Source organism: Camelus bactrianus, chromosome 19, assembly GCF_048773025.1.
Source record: "Camelus bactrianus isolate YW-2024 breed Bactrian camel chromosome 19, ASM4877302v1, whole genome shotgun sequence".
Classification (NCBI taxonomy): domain Eukaryota; kingdom Metazoa; phylum Chordata; class Mammalia; order Artiodactyla; family Camelidae; genus Camelus; species Camelus bactrianus.
The window spans coordinates 35,886,523-35,908,790 of NC_133557.1; the positions used below are offsets into that span (position 1 = coordinate 35,886,523).

At 45.5% G+C, this 22,268-nt stretch overlaps 1 protein-coding gene across 5 annotated transcripts in view; it reads left to right on the plus strand.

Annotated features, from left to right (window-relative positions):
* The window catches only part of RALGAPA2 (Ral GTPase activating protein catalytic subunit alpha 2), a 265,479-nt gene that overhangs the window by 37,130 nt on the left and 206,081 nt on the right, over positions 1-22,268 (plus strand). For 4 of the 5 annotated variants that reach the window (XM_074347799.1, XM_074347798.1, XM_074347800.1 and 1 more), the window contains exons 4-5: positions 13,682-13,739; positions 21,056-21,099. In XM_074347799.1, coding sequence (XP_074203900.1) covers positions 13,682-13,739; positions 21,056-21,099 — 102 coding nt within the window. Of the gene's footprint in view, positions 1-7,857; positions 7,892-13,681; positions 13,740-21,055; positions 21,100-22,268 lie in introns of those variants that run through there. The other variant, XM_074347802.1, reaches the window with a different exon arrangement.

The following is a 22,268-nucleotide window of genomic DNA, read 5'->3' on the forward strand; positions in this document are numbered from 1 at the left end:
AGGCAGTGGAAACACTCGGCCTGAGTCATGGACGAGCCACTGCGTTCGGGACAGGTGTCCAGCGGGACTAGGTCACAGCCCCCTTTCTTTCTTCAGGCCGTGGCGCGCACTTTTTCTTATGAGCAAGTAACAGAGCCAGATGGCTGAGTGGTGCTTTTATAGTTAACCAGTCCCCACAGCCCCACTTTCCTCAGCTTCCTTTGTCATTACTTATTCCAGACTGTCCAGTGTGAGAACGCTCCCGGCTGCTCCTCGTCCCCACGCCGAGGTGCAGGGCTTCCACGGATCTCTCACACTCTTCCCACTTTTTAGGTCCTTTTACTGTAAGGACTGCTTTGCTGTTACTGAGTGGAGGAGGGACAGGAGCAAATAAAGTGAACACGGAAAACAGATTCTTCCTAAATCCTTGGAATTGAAGTTCTTCTTGATGACTTCAAGTATTTGGCTGCTTCAGTGGATTTTGTTTTTCCTTTTAAAAGAATGATTCCAGCTTTGAATGCAGCTCCCGGGGCACTGCCGTAATTCTAAATGACCGATTGCAACCCTGAAAAGACGTCAGTGTCAGTTCAGAGGTCCTGGAGAACCAAGGGCCACAGAGACACTTCCCTGTCCCCAGAGCCGCTCTGAGTTCTGGTTGGCAGGCAGAACCAGAGCCCCTGGGCATCATGACCAGAATGTGGGGTCACCTTTATGACACTGGGGTTTTTTTTTTTCTATATTTTAAAAAACTTTTGTTGCAGTATAGTCAGTTACAGTGTGTGAATTTCTGGTGCACAGCGTCATGTGTCAGTCATACATGTACATGCATATACATATATTCGTTTTTATGTTCTTTTCCATTATAGGGCGCGACAGGGTATTGAGTGGAGTTCCCTGTGCTGTACGGTGGGACCTTGCATGCTTTAATGTGTTACGTACAGCATTTAAGGTGGTAACGGGCCTCTCGTTGTCCTGGCCGTCTTCACGGCATCGTCAGGCTTGCTTTTTTATTAACGTCAGGCCCTTGGTTGGGAGCAACTCCAGCTGGTGGCTTTTGGGATGTGGCACCGTGTGACCTGCGCCCTGACACCCCCAGGACTTCACAGGCCAGGGTCGCAGTGGAGGCTGGTGGCCGGCCCTGCCCTTTCTCCCTGGTCTCAGGTGTCGTCTCCTGAGCGCCGTGCCCTGTGTAGGACGAGAGGTGACAGTAAAACACAGGCCGGGTCCTCCGTTCCCGGAGCACAGGGTCATTCTGGTGTCGGCCTCTGACCATGAAATGTTTACGAGCCCTGCAAACTGCAAGATGGAAGCACTGTAAATGTCCAGTCCTTTACAGAGATTCTTCGAATGCGTTGCTCACGGTTACAATTTGATGCTCCTATTCCAGCGTGTTAATAATTTGAATTATTAGATACAGCATTTGAGCTGAAAGGAGCCATGTTCAGTGGACCTTTTAACTTTGAAATTTAATACTCGAGTTTTCCTCAGGCCTTGCGACTTACAGGTGAGAAACTTGGGATCGACCCAACAGGATATACTGAGTTACTCAGCTGCCTCGGAGGAAGGGAAACTGGAGACAAGATGTTTGGGAAGTGTGGAATTACATGCCTGGGATTGTCTGTCGCAGCCCAGGTGCCCTGAGCCTCCGGGCCTGCCGGCCACTCTCACTCTGTGCGCCACTCGGTCCGCAGATAGGTGACACCTTCGGGGTGGGTCCCCTGAAGTTCTACCGCAGCAGACCTGCCAGGAGCCCTCCCGGGGCAGACGGCAGAGACGGATGGCGTTAGGGCTACACGCATGGAAACCTCACAGTAAAGCTTGAGCACGTCGTGTGCGTTGTTAGAGCAGCAGGAGATACGCAAGGAGCGTTTTCTCTCCCTTCAGATTGCTGAGAATTAGCGTGCGGACGGTTTGGATGAGCCGTCTTCTTTCTCCATCAGTTTGGGGGATGGCTGTCCAGATTCTTGCTGTGTTGTCCATTTTCTGTGGCTCGTTTTGCTTGGCCGTGGCGTGTGGCTGGGACAGTGACCCCTAGCGTTTGGCGTGCTTGTGACGCTGGGCGGGGACCTCAGGCCTCTGAGCGAACCTGCAGGTCGGGGGCACTTTCTGAGTGTGCGGAAGCGGGCTTCGGGAGCCCCCTGGGGTGGTGGGACCCCTGCGGCGGTGTCTCACTGGGGGCTTATTTCTCAACTTTCCGCGTACCTGGAAACTCTGGAAGTGAAGTGTTTTTTGTTTTTTTCTGTTTTGTGAACAATGGCCCAGAAAAGACAGACAGCTGATTGTGTTGGTATGGAAGTTGACGAGACGTGAAAGAAAAGTTTTTAGCCGGAAAGCGGAAGCTCGGGTTGGAGAGGCCGCGACGGCTGCGGCTGCGGCGGAGGCGCCGCGGCGGGAGGGGCCCCTGCCCGTGTGCCCCGGCCGGGCCGCGAGTCAGCGCGGAACCGCGGCGACGGGCGGGCTTGTGTGCTGCCGAGCTGGGCGTCTGTGGAGGCTGCTGCGTGTCTTCTCACTGCAAGTGAAGAGTCTAATGAAATTTGCTTTTCTTTAAAGGAGGGTAGACCTTTGCGTGATCTTAAAGTCAGAAAATAACTTCTTATCGTCCGTCCGGCGGCCGTGCTCCGAGCTGAGCGCGCGGACCGCCTCTCCCTCCGCTCGGGCTCTGCGCGTCGCCCGTCCCAGCGCAGCCTACCCCCTGCCGCGCTCCCGCTCACTAGCCCTTGGTCTGTCTCCCTCACTCACCAGAATGTCCTCGGCGTTCTGTAAGTCTGGTTCCCAGGGCCTTTGGTCAGAGGTGCAACTCCCCAGCAAGGTGTTCACGGCCCTTCCTGGTCTGGCCTCTGCCTCCCTGCACATCCCTGTCTCCCGTCAGGTCCCCAGACTGACATCCCCAATGTCCTGGCTATCATATGTAGACTCTTCAATGATGGCTGTTCTGGCTGGTGTGAGGTGATACCTCATGGTAGTTTTGATCTGCATTTCTCTAACAATTAGCAATGCTGAGCATTTTTTTCCATATGCCCTATTGGCCGTTTGTGTATCTTCATTGAAGAACTGCTTGTTTAGCTCTTCTGCCCATTTTTGGATTGGGTTGCTTGTTTCTTTGATATTAAGGCATATGACCTGTTTGTATATTTTGGAAATTAGTCCCTTGTCAGTCACATCATTTGCAAATATTTTCTCCCATTCTGTAGGTTGTCTTTTCATTTAAAAAGCTTTTTGACTTTAAAACTCAGTTTTGCTTTTTTGTGTCTTTTACTATAGAAAATTAAAATGGACAGATTTTCTTCCTGTTTCAGATTTGACCAATTTCAGTTATACAGCATTCTCATTGTTAATAATTTTTGTAGAATATTTTATACAATAGCTTTTATATAATAATAGAATATACAATAATAATTCTCATTGTATAATTGTAGTTGTTTGAGTTTTTTGTAAACTTGAGTGTTGCTCACCAGAGTGTTTTAAAATCCCCCAAGTAGTTGAAAATTTTCAGCTCAGACTCTCAGTGGCGGGCTGGGCCCCCAGTGCAGTGAGTGTGTCTGTGACCTGTGCATCTGCACCTTTGAGGGTTTTATTCACATATCTTAGAAAAATAACTTTACATAATGTTTTGTGAATGTCAGAGTCTGTGACGTTTTCTCTCCCTGCCTCTCTCTGTGTCTGTTACATCAGTCTTACTCTGTTCAGATCTGCTGTGTGGTAGTCTGTTGCTCTGCTGTCTGCCAGAGCGCATTAACGTCTCCCACTATAACTGCATTTCCCCCTCAGTTTCTGTATTTGCTCTACTTCCCTGCTGTGTTACTAGTTTCATAAAGGTCTGCTAGTGTCATAGCTAATTGTGAGTTACTTTTTTAGCCTGTTTGAAATGATTCCTTTTGTCCCCCTGAAAACCTTTTCACTTAATATTGATGCTGCTTTGCTGTGTGCTTGTGCCCACGTGCACCAGATACGTCATTTCCTGTATTTTATTGTTAATTTTCTGTGTTTGAAAGCCGGTTCTAATTGACCTGGTCTTTGATAGAGAAATTTAACTTACTTATATTTATTATTTTTGTATGTGTGATAATTAACATTAAAGTTTATTTTGTACTTTTATTTATGGGGTGAGAGATTCTTGACGTTCGCTTGATGCCTTGTGATTTGGAAGACATACTTTTTACTGTCATTCCAGTAATTGTCTTTAAATTAACAAACTGCTACTTGAACCTTTTTCCTTTTTATTATCCATATCAAGAATAAGCAGTATTTGGTGGTGCTTTTACTTTTTGTGTGTGTGTAGTTTTTTCTTAGGGGGTAATTAGGTTTATTTATCTGTTTGCTTATTTGTTTAGTGGAGTTGCTGGGGACTGAACCCAGGACCTTGGGCTTGCTAAGCACATGCTCCGCCTCTGAGCTCTACCCACACCCCCTGCTGGTGCTTTTACTTCAGTCGCATGTGTCAGTTGTACTTCTCACTTTTTTTTAATTTTAACCATTTTATATCCAGATTAGTTTATTATAATATTTTTTAGAATTTATTTTCTGATGTTAATGGTTTTGCAGATTTAATTTTTATAACCATATTAATTTCAGTGGTATAAATATGACTCAGTGTTCACAGTGCTTATGCACCTGCACCCTTGTTTGGGGATTACTTTGATTAATCTCTGTGTTTGCTGGAATAGGAACAGTTTAGCACGCTGAGGTAGTGAGGTATGTGGCTGACATGTTTCCAGCTTAAGACTATCTTTTTTTAGCCTTCAAACACATATAGCTGGCTCTATACTTTTTGAATCATAGTCATTTTTCCACAAAATGCTGAATTTTGTTAGCTGTAGTTGAGTTATCTTGATCATGTGCTGGAGTCAGCAGCGGGCACCTGGTCTGCTTCGGGGGCTCTGCTCCGTCTGTGACCTGGGCCCTGTGTTCTCAGCGTGGCCTGCCAGGAGCCATCGGCCACACTGCTGGAGCTTGGTGTCGCAGACTGCAAGACTGAGGCCGCCTGAGTTTTGTTCCTTTGCAGATAATCCATTTGTTCTTTTCAGATTTGTGTAGAGTGTTTACTTATGTACTGAACTGACAACTTTGAACGTGCAGTGTCTGGGTGTTTGTCTCCGTTCGGCGTATCCGGTCCTGGGGAGGCCTTGTGACACGCGTGTCCTGGCACAGGGACAGCAGGAGGCTGTGCGGCCACCGTCTAGACCCCCGAGACCCTCGCCTTCTGTGTTCGCATCTCCCTGCGATGCGCTCTGATTTTACATGGCTGCTTTTATTTACCTCGGTCTTAAAAAGGAAGATTCCGCGACCTCTTAAAAGAACGTGAACCAGAATTTCTAAAAGGGCCTGTTCTTGCAGCAAGTGAGTTTCAGGAGGAGGAATGCACTCCTCTTCGGACGGTCTCCTTGGCCGCGCGTTCTCGGCGTGCTCTGCTCTCACGCCTCACGCCCCCGGTCTGTGCTTTGAGCAGGGGAGCCTCGGTTTTGCTTGCAGGTGGGATCCTTTGCCCTTTCTGGGTTTTCATGGCTCAGTGAGGTTTTCCAACAATTTATATTGGCCCATTTCTAAAACACGGGAGGGGGCATTAGATCGCCCCCTCTCTTTTTTTCCTTACATCTCATGTTTCCTTTAGATGGCTTTGCCTTGTATTTTAAGTCTTTTGAAATATTTTTTCTTTTTTTCATTAACCAAGAGAAGTACCGCCCTTTGAGTGATGATCTAGCCCAGCATTAAACTTTGCTGTGACGTCTGGAAGCGCAGCTCTGTTCTCGGTTTTCCTTCTCGGGTGCGTGCTCACCAGGGTCTGTGATACCGGAGTGTGAGTGGTCCTTCCCTAACCATGGGCATTTCCTCGTGTCTGTCTGTGCACAAGCACTCAAATCAGAATTTCCTGTCTTCCTTTTTTTCACTTTTCATTCATTCATTTGTGCATGCAGTGCTTATTAAGAAATTAGAAGTTAAATTAAGAAATTGTAAGAAATTGTATCAGTGCTTATTAAGAAGCACTGTGTGCCTGCCACTGTTGAGGGTATTGGGGACGCAAGATGGCTAACAGAGGGTCCCTTCTCTCAAGTCCAGCATCTCCTGGTGGAGTGGGCCTGGTGCCTGTCTAGCTGAGCGGCGTGCTGCCCGGGGATGCAGTGAGAGGTGTGGCTGAAGTGGGTCCTTCTCAAGAGGCGATGTCTGAGCTTGGTCTTCGGGACTGAAGAGCATGTAGGAAGGCCTTCCCTCCTCAGTGCTTCCCCTGCTCAGCAGCAGCGTGGCCAGTGACTAGAGAGACACTGTCCTGTGCTGGGAGTGTACGTGGTGTAAGAAAAGCGTTACTTTTTTCAGCAAGAAATGTAGTCATCTTACTTTTAAGATTAGGTAGTTCCTTATTTTAGCTCTATTTTTCTTCAGTTGTTAAGTCCCAAATAAATGTTGACACTCAAAATTCAATGAAAATGTTTTGTCCACGTTAGATAGCTGAGTCATTCTTAGTAAGAGAGGAGCAGCCAGGCCCAGGCCGGCGGGGAGCTCATTGCCCTCTCCAGAGGCCTGTCCCGGAGTGTCCAGGCCGCCGGGCTCCTGCTCACAGGGGTCCAGGCATTCACAGAATGTCTCCCTTTAAGCCCACCTGCCCCGTTCTCGTCATACGTTTTCTGAACATTTGTTACTCAGAAGGCCGAGTACCTGAGACCTCTGTTCTTCCAGACTGCACTTTCTGCCTTCTCCCTGGCCAGCGTTTTCTCTGCCTCACACCCTCGTGTCAGGAGGCTGGTTGCCCCCCGGAGAGTGGCCCCACGACCTCTACTTGAGGATGACAGGTGTAGCTGATCACCGTTTGAGTACATTACCTTGCCTCAGTTAGCATGGAGTATTTTCTTCCTCCTCCACTCTCCGTGGACTTGAAATCACGTGTGAATCAACTGGGATCTGTTGCCATCATCTGGTAATAATAATTTGACCAAAATAATGTTTCCCACCCAAATCAAAGGAAGATCAGCAGTTTGAAAGTGCAGTGTTGCGTCTTGTATAAACTCCAGCCTACGTTTCACATTATTCCTGGTCATGCCGTCAGTTCTGAAGAGAAAGGAACTGTGGATAATGAGTTAGAAGGCTGACAGCCCCCCTGATGCGCTGATCAGCAGTAACACCTCATTTCGATTTCGAGTGTGCTCTACCGGATTACCAGTTAGGCGCAGCTGAGCGCGGAGTATTAACACCGGCCCTGTGTTTCTCAGAAGAGTGATATTTATCCACACTGTGTGGCTCTCCTGAATTTTTTTACATTTTGCTCTCCAGCGAAATTACAAACAAGATGTCAACAGCTTATGCGGCGTTTGCAGGAGCGGGGCTTAGACACACCTGCACTGGGATGCCGTGCTGTGTCTGCCTCCGCGGAGGCAGGCTGCATCTGGGGCTTCCTGGGGGATGGGCTTAGCATTCACACACAGATGTTTGTGTGCAGCTTTGTTTTCATTGACCTCAGAGACCAGTGCATAGGAAGTGGTTCTTGCCGTATCTGAGCACAGACAGCATCTGTGTGGGTGATGTTTCAGCTTTGAGTTGTCACGCAGATTATATCCGTTTGGGAATATTCTTAGTGGCTTAAATATCAGACCTGGTGTCTTCTGTCCCAGCCACAGCGAGTTTATTTTTGAGTGTCTTTAAAGTCCATCTATTTTGTAAATCTGAAAACCTTCATCCAGAAGTGGTGATGATGGTAGCCTGATGTAGCACAAGTTGGAGACTTCTTGTGGCCGACAGACAGCATCCAAGCATCCGGATGCACCACATTCTTGCTGTATCCTTTGTCTTTCTTTATAGTAAAAAGCCGTTTCTCCGTGTTGTACACCAAGCAAAGAATCCTAAGTCAAGAACACCCGCCTGTGTTTCGGAAAGTTGAAAAGCATGGTTTGGTGACATTTTCTTCCTTGGATGCGTCTCGTCCAAGGTAAGATCTGTCCTGAAGCTGTAACTTTCTCAGAGCCTGCTGTACGGAATTTTTAGATTAAGTGGCAGGTGAGGTCAGAAGATGATCCCAGGATGTAGGTGGAACACCAGGTCCCCCTGGAGGTGGAGGCATGAGAGGAGAGGACTCGGAGTCCCTGCTGTGCCGATCCTGGGGAGAGTGTCCCGCATGGAAGGAGGCAGAAAATGTGCCGAGGACCCCGTGGCGCCCGGCTTCCATCACTGTGGGGCTGCCGCCAGCTGATGAGAACAAAGCAGCAGAGACCGTGTCCCCGCGGCAGCACTTCCATGTCTTGATCTGATGACAGTGTTCTCGTTAATAATGTGAAGATGACTGTGGCCGCCAGAGAAGTCCTGCCCTCACCCCCTCCAGGCCCAGCTGCAGGGAGTGGGCTCAACGGGCAGCCCCCAGCTGTCAAGGCCATCTTCAGCTTCCCAGCCCCGGTCATGCCCCTCCCAGCACGTTCCCAGCCAGTGACTGAGCAAGGCGGTGGCACAGGGCCTGGCCGTCTCAGGCTCGCGGGCCCCCCCTGATGGGCCGTCCGTGCTCTGGAGCTCCTGCACGGCTCGCCAGCTCTGTGCGGTGGTCTGGGGCTCCCCGGCCGACCCTGCCGCCTTGTTTCTCTTTTACAGACGCTGCTCCCCAGTAAACCGTCGGCCCTCTCAACTGCACGCAGGGCCTGTTTCCCAGAGAACCCAGCCTGCAACGATTATCAGTCATTATCAAACGTGCTGAACTAGCCTCTGTAGTGAATGTTTCAGGAAAGCGAAAGTATGAGTTAAAGAATCACAAAGCTTTACAGCACTATTTATAACAGCCAAGGTACAGAAGCAACCAGCGTCCATCAACAGATGAGTGGATAAAGGAGATCTGATGTAAATACACACATTTACTGCAGCATGGATGACCTGGAGGGCACTGCGCTGAGTGAATGAGTCAGAGAAAGACAGACCCTGCATGGTGTCACTCATATGTGGGATAGAAATACAACAAACTGGTGGAAAAAAAAAAAAAAAAAAAAAAAAGCAGACTCGCAGCTATAGGGAACAAACTCGTTGTTACCAGTGGGGAGAGGGAGTCAGGGGAAAGGGTTATTATGGGATTATGTGAAATCATGTGTGCGAAACTTTTGAAAATTGGAAAGTTCTATAGAATTTAAAGGACCGTTTGTTTAAAATAAATAAATAAATAAGTAAATAAGTAAATAAATAAATTTTGATTGGGACAGAAAAAGAATCATAAAACTTAGACCTGAGCAGAAGCTTTCTCTCTTGAGTCTGGAGACCCCCACCCATCCGAGCTGTGCTTTTTCAGGGCTCAGAGTTGCTCGTTTGGTTCGGCAGTGACCTGACTGCTGAGACCCTCGTCCACATCCTCAGCTCCAGGCTCTGGTCCCCTTGGACCAGCCTCCTTGCCTGTGACATTTTCCTGCAGCCTCTGGGTGGCGCTCTGGTTCTCACTGCCTCCTGCGCCTTCTGCACCTCGCGGGGCTGTTCTGGTTGACCTGCTGGTGGGACAGTGCTTGCGCTGGTTCCTGTCACTATATTCTGTGGAGAGCTGACTTTTGTCTTTCACTTCTTCTGATTTCCTTTTAACATAATGGAACTTGACAAAACACAACCTAGTTTTCACATTTAGACCCTCCTGTGTGTTATCCACCTCCAGTTCGTGTTGGTGTGTGTTGCAAAGGGAAGACTTTTTTTTTTTTAACATTTTTTTATTGATTTATAATCATTTTACAGTGTTGTGTCAAATTCCAGTGTACAGCACAATTTTTCAGTTATACATGAACATGTATATATTCATTGTCACATTTTTTTCTCTGTGGGCTACCATAAGATCTTGTATATATTTCCCTGTGCTATACAGTATAATCTTGTTTATCTGTTCTACAATTTTGAAATCCCCGTCTTTCTCTTCCCATCCCCCGCCCCCTTGGCAACCACAAGTTTATATTCTATGTCTGTGAGTCTGTTTCTGTTTTGTATTTATGTTTTGTTTGTTATTTTAGATTCCACATATGAGCGATCTCATATGGTATTTTTCTTTCTCTTTCTGGCTTACTTCACTTAGAATGACATTCTCCAGGAGCATCCATGTTCCTGCAAATGGTGTTATGTTGTCAGTTTTTATGGCTGAGTAGTATTCCATTGTATAAATATACCACCTCTTCTTTATCCAGTCACCTGTTGATGGACATTTAGGCTGTTTCCATGTCTTGGCTATTGTAAATAGTGCTGCTATGAACATTGGGGTGCAGGTGTCATCCTGAAGTAGGGTTCCTTCTGGGTATATGCCCAGGAGTGGGATTCCTGAGTGATATGGTAAGTCTATTTCTAGTCTTTTGAGGAATCTCCATACTGTTTTCCACAGTGGCTGCACCAACCTGCATTCCCACCAGCAGTGTAGGAGGGTTCCCTTTTCTCCACAGTCTCTCCAGCATCTGTCATTTGTGGACTTTTATTAAATGATGGCCATTCTGACTGGTGTGGTGTGATACCTCATTGTAGTTTTGATTTGCATTTCTCTGCTAGTGATACTGAGCATTTTTTCATGTGCCTATTGATCTTTTGTATGGGGAAGACCTATTTTGATCCCCCCTCACCCCACGGAGAGCCCTTGCCTTTGTGCAGTTTACACTCGGGCGGACCCACCCCATCTGGCATTTGGTGTTTGGCTGACAGGCTGTGGGTTCTCCAGCAGGAGGCACCATGGGGCCCACTTGATTTAATACTGAAGGTGCTTTGTTGTTGGCATCAACTTCCCCACGTCTCCCAGCATCTTTTTTCTAACTGGTTGTGCATATCAGTTGGCTGTGAGTATTTCTCATCTTTAAATCAAGCAAATGTGTAGACACCTGGTGCATCCGGAGGCTCCCCTTTGACTCGTGCACACTTGCTTCTGGTTTCTGCCCCGTTCCCCATCCTCACCTTCTGAGCAGGACCTCAGCGCACCGGTGGCGGCGCAGGGGTTTCATCTCGCTTCGTTTTCAGCTCTCTCACCCAGGATCTCGTAGACACGCCTTTGGCTGCTGCCCGTGCTCTATTACCACCCAGACCCTGCCCCTGCCCTCTAGACCCATACGTCCGGTTGCCCAGAAGAGCATCTCCGCTAAGATAGTCCTCTGACACCTCAAATTCCAGGATTTCCAGAACCAAACAACATGCTTGAATTCTAGGATTCCTTCTGGATTCAACATCTTGGATAAAATTCTTGCCACCTATGAAGCCCTTTTTAGCAGGGCCAGGGGTGTCATTCTTGAGTCCCCTGTGTACCCAACTTGTGTCCATCTTGACAGCTTTATCTCCCGGATGTCCCTGCTACAGCTTCTCCTCTTTGTCCTGCTCACCTTGGTCCAGGCCACTTCATTCCTTGTCGGAAATACTACCATCGCCTCTTCTTCGAGACACCTTGCCTGTCTTCTCAGCTGTCTTAAGTTCACCTCCAGCCGGATCCTGCTCTGGTGAGAACATCCGCCCGCCCTCGCTGCCTCTCCGGGCACGTCTCCTACCTGCTCACCACCTGCCCGCGGAGCTGACGGCCTGCTGCTGTTCCTTTAAGTCACCAAGTCTTCCTCTTAGCCTTCTCACATGATCCTCCTCTGTTCCAGGTCTCCTCTCGGCTAATTAGTTGGTTCTGTAAGTCTCAGTGCAAGTGTCCTCTTTTCCAGGAAGCAGTTCGCAAAGTCCCTGCTGAAGTGAGGCACTTTCCCCGTCGCCTGCGTAGCGCATCCTACAGACTGCAGTCAGGCTTCTTTTTTTCCCTGAATGATACTTTCCTTGCTGTCTCTCTTGCCCACGAATCATGCAGCCCTCGGAAGTAAAGACTAAGTATTTCATTCATAGTTATTTTATTTCTGCATTTCAAATGCCAACCTTGGCACGTAGTGTGTAGATATTTTTCACTAAACGGGATTTGGCCTGTGTGTGTGTGTGTAGGGGTGTTTGAGTACATGTCAGTATTATCACGTAGTAAAACGAGATTTAAGATACCTTTTAGAATTACGGGCTTAAAAGACAACAAGCCCACATATTCTCGGGGAAGTCGAAAATGGAAATATGTTGGAGAGAATTTACTTCAGTGGTCTTCAGTATGTGATCAACTATGTACTGCCTTTAATCTGTGTAATTAGAGACAATCTGGGGTGGTTGGTTTAGGTTTTCCTCTCTGTAGACATGTAGTGTGAATGGCTTGCAAAAAAGTATATAACTAAATACATTTGTATTTTATGTTTATCAGATTTTGAAAAATTAGTTCTTTCAAATTATACAGCATTTTTTTGTTTGTTTGAGTTTTTCTTCACCAGGTTCAGGGTTTAAAAATGCCCACGTGTTTTAATGTATTTTAATGTAAATGTCGTTGCTAATTCGGTGACATTTAAGGAAGGACAAGGTATATGTTATGTCAGTGTGAACATAGGACCGTAGCAGAGATCAGGATTACCTGTGAAAGTCACAGTTCCACAGGGAGGAAGCAGTCCAAGTTCTTTCACTGAGTATTAATTGAGCATCTACCGTTCCAGGCATGCTCCAGGCACTGGGGGTACTTCGGGGTGTTCTGGTGTCTGCGGGGCTTCTACTCAGCCAGGGATGAGGACCGTGCAGACGCTGGGAGAGGTGATGGAGAAGCGGACAGTGGTGCGGAGCCAGGCTCCTGCAGACAGAGCGCTCAGCGGGACCCGTGTAGGGAGGTGACATCCTGCCTTTGCAGCCACCGTGTTGTGGCTCTTCCAGTACAGGTTCCTAGACGCTCCTTTCCTGTTAAGCGGGAACAAGTGAAAGACATGCACGTCTACGGTGCTGAGCCCGTTAGAAAGTTAAGACCAAACCGAACCCCGAGCTGGCCCGAGTGGTGGAGGCAGTGTTTCCATAGCTACCTGGAGAGATGCTTACTCAGGAGATCTGAATATAAGTTCCTTACCTTAATCTTTCAGAATGTTAGACTAGGAGGCTAGAGAAACCTAGAATGAAGATTTTCACAGTAAAACAGTAACACACTATCAATACCAAGAAATGTATCTTGGATATTCTGTGTTTTGAAAAAAGGTGGTTGCAGAAAAAAATACAAGGATCTTACAGCCCAAGAGTGACTTGCCAACACTTGCTCTGGAGTGAAAAAAAGGTCTCTTTCATTGCTTTGGGTCTTTGGGGGAAAAGTTGCTTTCATGAGCCAAATACTCTTGTATATTGGAAATTTGTTCTTTATTGTATCTACCTTGTGGAGTGGGGAAAGGTTCATAACTACAATCCTAAAACTTATTTTTAGCTATTAATTTCAAGTAATTCTTGCCACCAGTCTCACTTCCTTATTCTACTGCATAAGCTCTCATTCTCTTTGTTGTTCATCTTTCTTCCCGGTTCTGTTTCTGTCCAGTGGTGTTGATGGAAGTAGAAAGTGGAGGGTGAAAAAGGAGAAACCTAGAGAAACTCTTCTTGTAATATTTAAGCAGTGGCTGTGATTTAATTAAGATACAATGATCACTAGTTCTTTTTTTCCTTTTCTTTCTTGCTTCCTTTTAGGGAGAATTAAAGTTGGAACAGTAATCTCTTTAAAATATTCAGGAAAGGAAGCTTGCTTGGGGCAAGTCAAAGAGACTGTCCCCTACGGGTCCAGGATAAAGGGCTATATTTATGTTATTACAAACAAGTTTTTTTTTTCTTTTCTGCATAGAGGTATATAGCATGTACCATGAGCTATCATGAAAGTGTGTAATGCCATTTGTTGTTTAGTTTCTCTTTATATCTTATTAATTTTTGTTTGTTTGTTTTGTAGAAAATACTGCAGTTTCTACCCGAACGAATTTTCTTTCGATGGCATTACCAGAGTATAGGTAAGAACAATTACAAAAATTTTTAAGTAATATAGATTTCTTCCCATTGTATATGCAGTAATGTTTAATATAATCAACACCATCAAGATTGGTTACAACAAGGAATATTAACAAGGATATGCTGATTAAAAACTGAGACAAGTCCAGCCTGGACTTTGGAGGAAATTACATTGTCTGTGTCTTGCTCTAAAATTGGTTCATAGACCTGCGGCCTTGCCTGCAAGCTTGTTAGAAATGCAGATTCTTGGTCCCAGCCAGACCTGCCAAGCTGCAGTCTGCTTTTCTAATAGAGTCCCAGAGAGGGGAGGGTGTAGCTCAGTGGTAGAGTGTGTGCTTGGCATGCAAGAGGGCCTGGGTTCTTGGCATGCATGAGGTTCTGGGTTCATCCCTAGTGCCTCCATTAAAAAATAAAATAAAATAAGTAAATAAAATAAATGAATATATTTATTCTTGTGGTATATAGAAACAGTGGAATATTACTCAGCCATAAAAAAGAATGAAATAATGCCATATACAGCAACATGGATGGACCTAGAGATGATCACATTAAGTGAAGTAAGTCAGGCAGCAAAATACAAATATCATATGATATCATATATATGTGGAATCTAAAAAAATGATACAAATTCTATCCACAAACCAAAAACAGACTCACGGACATAGAAAACAAACTATAGTTACCAGAGGGGAAAGGGCAAAGAGGGATACATTAGGGGTTGGCGGTTAACAGACACACATTACTATACATAAAATAGATAAACAACAAGGATCTACTGTATAGCACAGGGACAATCTTTAATTTCTTATAATGACATATAATGGAAAAGAATCTGAAAAGAAAGAAAATATATGTATGTATATGTATAACTGAATTGCTTTGCTATACCCATGAAACTGACAGTGTAAATCAACTTCACTTCAATAAAATTTTTTTAAATAAAAATAAATAAATGAATAAACCTAATTATCCTCCCCCCAAAAAAAGGATTAAAAAAAAAAAAGAGAGAGAGTCCCAGAGAATGCCTGTGCACATAAAGTTTGAGAAACATTGATCTGGAGTATTTTTCTTAAATTGCTTTATGCTTATATCTTATTCTTCAGGTCTTTGTCATTGACTCGGAATTATTTTGCTTGAATGTTTTAGGATGTGGCAGCGAGAGGGAACTTGCAATAGAGCAAGTTCCCATCACTGCCCTTCTGTCCAGTTCTTGACATCCAACAGCGTTTCATCTCCATTCTATATTCACAGTACAGCTGGCGTAATTTGTGGTATTGATTGTGAATTCTGCCTTCTCGTTAAAGGGCTTGGTTTAGTCCTTCTGCCTTAGAAGACTCTGACATTTCCTCCAATTTTTCTACCTTACCGGATGATCATATTTGAGGAGAGCATGACCTTATTACAGAAGCTTCCCTATTTGATCATTCGTTCGTTCAAATGTTTATTGAGGGAGAGACATTCATGTACAAAGTTCAGGGACAAAAGCAGAATATCTCGCCATGCTGTATTATGTAAGTTGATTGCCTAATGGGGATTAGATGAGAAAAAATAATTACAGTGTGATTGCTGCTATAAAAGGCATACAAAGTAGCAAATGAGAAAAGTTGAATAATTTTACTCAGAGAAATTGAGGAAGGCTTTGAAAGGTGATTCCAATCTGAGCCTTCAAAGGTGAGTGTGGAGAGGGCTTTCTAGGTAGGAGATTAATCAATATGTAAAAGGCATGGAAACTGAGAGAACATGGCACCATCAGTGGATATACCGAAATTCCAGATCCTGAACTTAATTTAGGATGATTTATGTGAAAACTCCGACCCTTATATAAATGGAGTTATATGTTACAAGTGTCGAAATGTAAAGAAAGTAAAGTAAATATACTTAATAAATCTGTTTAACTGAATGGGTAAATCGTTATTTTAGGATGTCTTGGTCTTTGAGTCCTTCAAACACACAAAAGAAGTTTTTCTTAAAATGTTAGCGTTGTTGACAGCATTTCTGCTTAACTGATGCTTTGACCCTCTGTATTTAAACTGAAAATAAAAAGTCAGATGTTAGGTATGATTCAGAGGAACATCCTGGGAGTTTGCGATGCTCCCAGGTGTGGCAGCAATGCAGGACAATGCAGAGTGACCGCACGCGGTGTTTGTCTGTGTCAGTTAGAATCCCTCACTTTTGTTTATGTTGTCTGGAGGAAAGCCGTCCTCAGTTTCTTCAGATGGTACTTCAAAAAGTCTGAAGACTCGTAGGCCCCGCTTAATGTGAATAAACTTATTAGAGCTACGTGTGGAAGTTAATTTACCACTTTGTGTTGTGGGAACTTTACAGATCTAGTGGGCAGTGCGTAGTATTACCTAAACTCTGTCCAGGTCCTTGGGGATGGGATAAAATTGCTGGTACAAGTAGCTTTTGCACCCAGTTTAAGAGTAACTTTCTGAGAACAGTGACTTTGAGCTCAGGACTGCAGAGCACTGGGTCTTCTGAGCCACAGAGAGGGCGGGTGTTGGTTTTCTGTTGATCTGCTGTGTAGACGAAGTCAGCTCTGTAACTCGGTCAGGATGAGTCCTGTGTCATGGCACTCACGTAGGAGCCTTTACATACAAAATCATTCTTATTATTGACTTGTGTGTACTTCATGCCTGAATCACAGAGGCTCTTTTCAGATAGACAGAGTTTTGCACGATTTATCAAAGTGGGTAGAAAGTGGTGTTTAGACAGGTCCACGTCTCTTTTATCGTGATCTTCAGGCTCGATGTGCATTGGAGTCAGAGCTTTTCAGATTTTAGAGTGGTAGTGAGGCGCGTTGGTGTATAACGAACATGAGCACAGCATTGACGTCTGTACATACCCCCAGGGGTCTGGGCAGTACCTGGAACCTGGAGTGTTGTCCTTCCTGTAGCCTAAGATGTAAGCAGGCGTCCTCAGTGGGAGAACTTGGCCCACAAAAGCCTTAGTCAGTTAGTCCGGTGTTGCCACCACATGAGTTCAGCTCAGGTCAGGTCCTGTCCGCTAAAGAATTACACAGAAGAGGTTCCGTATTCATAGCTTTTTGGATTTTGAGTTTGCAGTAGGGGATTGTGGACTTGTAAGTCTACACATTTTTTTTTTTTAACATCCCTCACTGTACCTCTTGCATTCTTTCCAGTGTGTTTGGATCTGTTAAAACTGTTACTCTCTGTCACTCAAGGTCTTGACCAAGTTAGTTATAGAAAGGAAGAAACCATGGGGAAGCACCAGGTTTCGAAGGGAAGGAACGTGCCTTCGGTATCTCCTTAGCACTGGCATCTTGACTTCTGCAAAGTCTCCGAGGCGAGGGCAGGAGGCTTTTCACAGCACTGGGCAGTCTGGGCACCTCAGCTTCCTTACTCCAGGCTATCTGCACCCTGGATGTCTAGTAGTCCTCACCTAATAGGGAGAACGCTGCTGGGTAAACTTCTTAATTCAGTGCTAATTGGGGCTGTCTGGGGCCAAGGAACCCTGAAATACTAGGTTAGCACCTTCAAGTTTGGTTTTCACACCACTGATGCAGGCTACTTCCTGTCCCACAGTGCAAATGCTTATTACTGAGCAGAGGAACCTAAAATAAGAGCCACTCCTATATTCTGTGAGTCTTAGAAGCTCTCAGACCCACCCGTTAGCCACATTTTATCCTGAGAAGGAAGGAAATAATTCGAAGTATTAACTGCCACAATGTTTGAAGTCTGTTTCTTATCCTGTCACCTGGTTTTGTCTGTTTAGAGAGAGACATTCTATTTCTCTTAAGACTGTTTTTAGAGGGAAAAAATAGTCTATAAGGTTTTTCAGGCTGGGTCCTTGCTGTGCATCATTGAAGGAGGAAACATATTTGAACTCTGAGTTTTGCAATGTGAAATGAACACTGGATCATTATTCCAAGCATCTCGAGATACTGCTTTAAGGATGTTTGGAGGGTAAGGAGATTAGGGAAGTGGCTGACCCAGCACTTGCCAACTCTGTGATGTGTGTGTTGACCTGCTCCTCAACTGTTTGCAAATTTCCATTCCTTATTACAAATGGAAAAATTGTTTTTTGAATTTTTCCTGAAGTCACTTTTAGGCCAGTAAATCATGGTGGATAAACGTGGCTGCTTGAAGCCTTATCTGTGAGCAGTACCGAGAACTGACAGGAAGTGAGAAGATGACAAAGAGTGGCACATCGGCAAACCGGGGATATTTGGTGCAAGGGCAGGTGGTAGCACCTCTTAATATGCCCATGAGTCATCAGTACAGGATTTAAGTTATACATGGGTCCACTTTAAGAAGGTTTCCTCTGTGATGCCCTGTCTCCCAGGTCCTCTCCCCGGTACCCTCACCACCTCCCAGTTCCTCCCCCCGGTACCCTCACCACCTCCTGGGTCCTCTCCCCTGCACCCTCGCTACCTCCTGGGTCCTCCCTCAGATGGCCTCACCACCTCCCGGGTCCTCTCCCTTGTGCCCTCGCCACCTCCCAGTTCCTCCCCCTGGTACCCTCGCCACCTCCCAGGTCCTCCCTCCGATGCCCTTGCCACCTCCCAGGCCCTCTCCCCTGCACCCTTGCCACCTCCCAGGTCCTCCCTGCGATGCCTTTGCCACCTCCCAGGTCCTCCCTGCGATGCCTTTGCCACCTCCCAGGTCCTCCCTCCAATGCCCTCGCCGCTTCCCAGGTCTTCCCTCCGTTGCCCTTGCCGCCTCCCAGGTCCTCCCTCCGATGCCCTCACCACCTCCCGGGTCCTCTCCCCTGCACCCTGGCCACCTCCCAGGTCCTCTCTCTGGTGCCCTCACCACCTCCCGGGTCCTCCTCCAATGCCCTCACCACCTCATGGATCCTCCCCCCCACGCCCTTGCCACCTTCCGGGTCCTCTCCCCGGCGCCCCCGCCATCCCTGCTCTTTCTTCCCCTCCTTCCCACTTTGTGCTCTGCCCTCGTGGAGCCCTCTTCTTGGGTTAAGCAACAGCCCTACAGCCTCGGCCTCTGGCTTTTACCTCCTTGGCTACTGAAACCTGGGTTTTCACTGATTCTCCTCTGTCTCCTTCAGGATGGAGGTGAGATCATGGTCTTTCTCTCCTTCAAGGCCAATTCCGGACCTCATCCACCACCCGCTGTGCAGAAACCTCTCTCCTTTGACTTTGCTGCCTGGTCCCTCCTGGTAGCTGCCGTGTCCTCTGATCTTCTGCTCATGTCCCTGTGTAGGGAAGAGTGGATAAAGGCAACTGTGCATAGGCTACAAGTTAAAAATGAAAATGTTGGGCCTATTTCAAGCAGGGGAAGGCCTGAGCATCTCTGACGGTCATGCACAATGAGCAGGAGAAGGCATTTCCGAGACTGCATTGCAGGGTGATGGATTTGGCCAATGTCTGGGAGGAGTGCTGTCTGTGTAGACTTTATCCCGAGTCTCTGGGAGGTGAGGCGTCTGTTGGCCCTGCCCTGCATCATGACGCACTCCTAGACATAAGGGAGCAAATGTTGCACTGGGGCAGAATGGACTTTGTCTAAGAACAGATGGACGCGGAGGCAAGGGACAAGGCCCTCGGTGGAGGAAAGTGTGAGCTAAGTAGTCCCATGACCGCTGTGACCCGGGCACTTGAACCTTAGCTGTGAGAGAGCCCTGGCTAGTCCATGCTGACTCTAGACCAAAAATCGCTGGACATGGTGACGGCAAAAATGGAGAGAGGACGGCACTTTAACGTCCTTAGTTAATCACAGGCCGTTAGTCATTGAGTGCCGTAACCCAGTCGTGACAGTGGTGAGTTTCCCCTGGGTCAGGGGGAGGTGTCATAGAGAAGCACTGCCGTTGTAAAAGGTCCCTCAGAAAGCTGGCGGTCTCATTCCAGCTAATGCATTCCTGAAGTGCCTACGTTTCACTGACACACGTGTGCCTGTCCTCGTGGACCTGCCGCGGCTAATGGGGCACTGGCCCCAGTTCCTGGTGCATCTCTTTGAAGTACTTTGATGGAGTACATGTGACTTGATATCCAACTTTAAAATATTGCACAGAACTTTTCATCAGGAAATCTAAATACTTTTCTCCCCTAAAAATTGGGAAAAAAGTTTCTCTCATTTAATATATATTTCAATATATATTAAAATATATATTCCAAAATATATATATTCCAATACATTTTTATTTTGAAAGGTTACTTCCTTTTTGAGGTTAAGATCTCATTTAGATATGCAATGGAATACTGCTCAGCCATGAAAAAGAATAAAATAATGCCATTTGAGCAACATGGATGGACTTCGAGATTATCATAGTAAGTGAAGTAAGTCAGCAGAGAAAGAAAAATACCACATGGTATCACTCATGTGGAATCTAAAAAAATGAGGCAAATGAACTTATTTACAAAACAGAAACAGACTCACAGACATAGAAAACAAACTTGTGGTTACCAGGGAGGAAAGGGGGTAGAGGGATAAATTGATAGATCAATTGATAGATTTGCAGATACTAACTACTGTATGTAAAATAGATAAACAGCAAGTTTATACTGTAGAGCACAGGGAACTATATTCAATATCTTGTAGTAGCTTATAATGAAAAAGACTATGAAAACAATATATATATGTTCACATGTGACTGCAACATGTTACTGTACACCAGAAACTGACACAACATTGTAAACTGACTATACATCAATAAAAAATATACATGTACCCATCAAAAAGATCTCATTTAGATGCTGCATATGGTGTTTCAGTGTGGTTGCCACGCCATGCCCGTGCAAAGGTGTGAACACACCTGCAGAGTAACGGGTAACGGCCTCGTGAGAGAGGCCTTCTCATCACAGCAGCTGAGCACCACGGCTGCAGCTGGCCGTGTAGCTCCGCGTACATCTCGCTTCCCCTCCTCGGCAGTGACCAGAGTCCTCCGCTGGGTGATTTATTGGTGGACCGAACCCATAAATGTGGTTGTCCTTGCAGGGAGAGAAACATGCTGTCCTGAATACTTGTAAAATGTTCCTATAAAAATGTTTTGTGAGCAGTCATTTTATACTATTTTTTCCTTTAGAGATTTTAAAAAATTACTCATTTTACGCTGACAGAGACATTTGCATGTGTGCCACTGAGGGCATTTGGGTTACCTTAAATGTCAGTCATTTTGACTCTTTTAAAAGAATTTTGAAGAGGTTCATCCTTAAAATAGTTTTTTAAAAACATCTCTCCTGTGATATTGCTTTGCTTCTGAAGGTCAGCCTTCTTCTTTTTATTTTTGAAAAATGGTATCTTTTGTCATAAATAAATTTTCTTCCTAAAACCAGTATTTAAAAAATAGATCTTAAATATGCATTCATATGCTCCATTTCTAATTCATTGTTTTAAACTTTCAGGCTCAACTTTAAAGAAGCTTCTACACACTGGAAATTCTATTAAGGTATTTATTTTAGATGAAAGTGTGGCATTTTTCATTACTTTTAAACTTATTTATGCCATAAAGTGACAGAATTAGACCATTTTGAAAAAAAATCTTTAAAAGCCATTTAATTAGTTTTTATTTTTAGTTGAGAAATTATATGCGAAGTATTGTTAGAGTTTTTGTTCTTCAGTCATGATTTATTGTAGTAGACACCTGAAGTATTATTAGGAGAAAGCGGCTTGGGATTTGGAGTTTGGAGTTCTGAGTTCTCATTTTGATTCTGCGGGGTGCGGCCAGGGAACCACAGCCAAGCTGCTAACTGCCCCAGTTTTATCGTGAGAAAAGAGAAGGGGTTGAACCGGTTCCTTCCTAAGCTTCAGAGTTAACGTGCCTGATTCTGTTCATCCCAGTGATCTTGATGTTAAGATTATAGTTGTCTCTGAATTATTTTTGCTATTTTTGAGCTTTGGTTGGGTTGGGGCGGGGGAGAGCAGCAGAGCCTTACTCTTAAAGATTTATTTGCAGCAGATCTTGTAATTTAGGTTGAAATTAGCTTATTTTAATGTATCTTTTATAATGACAAGAGACCACTGGGCTCTGAGATATAATAGCCCTAAAATGTAAGTGACAAGAGAAGCCAGCCTGGGATGTGTGTATCGTGGGAGATAATTCACTTGTAGCTATTTAATTGGTGTGTGTGCTTTCAATAAGCTAATCCATTTTTGGTTTTAGACGAGTTTAAACAATCCTAGCCACTCAGCCTTGATAGGTTCACTATCTCTTACCTGCTGAAAAAAAAGAGGTGAGCTGTCCCTGGCTTCGCGATAGTTTCTGTATTGTGTCCCTCCTGTTTAATGAATGGTCCTCTAGCTAAAACTTACCAGGTTGTTAGCTTCCACTAATTATTAGCTTTATTTATATTTAATTATCTTAAATGCAGTTAACAAAAAATTGGAGACTTGTGATAGAATGTTGTGAAAACTTCTGTCTTGTTAAATTTACTCTAATTTGGTTAGATATTCATGGAGCTCTGCCTTTTTGTGTCTGGCGCTGAATAGCATTGCGTCCTCAGCAATGTCACCACCCACCTCACCTGCTGGGGAGAGGAGGACAGGTGCAGCGGGCACCCAGGGCAGTGCCGGGCCCACGGGCATGTCTGGGAGGGCACCGCGGGTCCACGGGCGGCG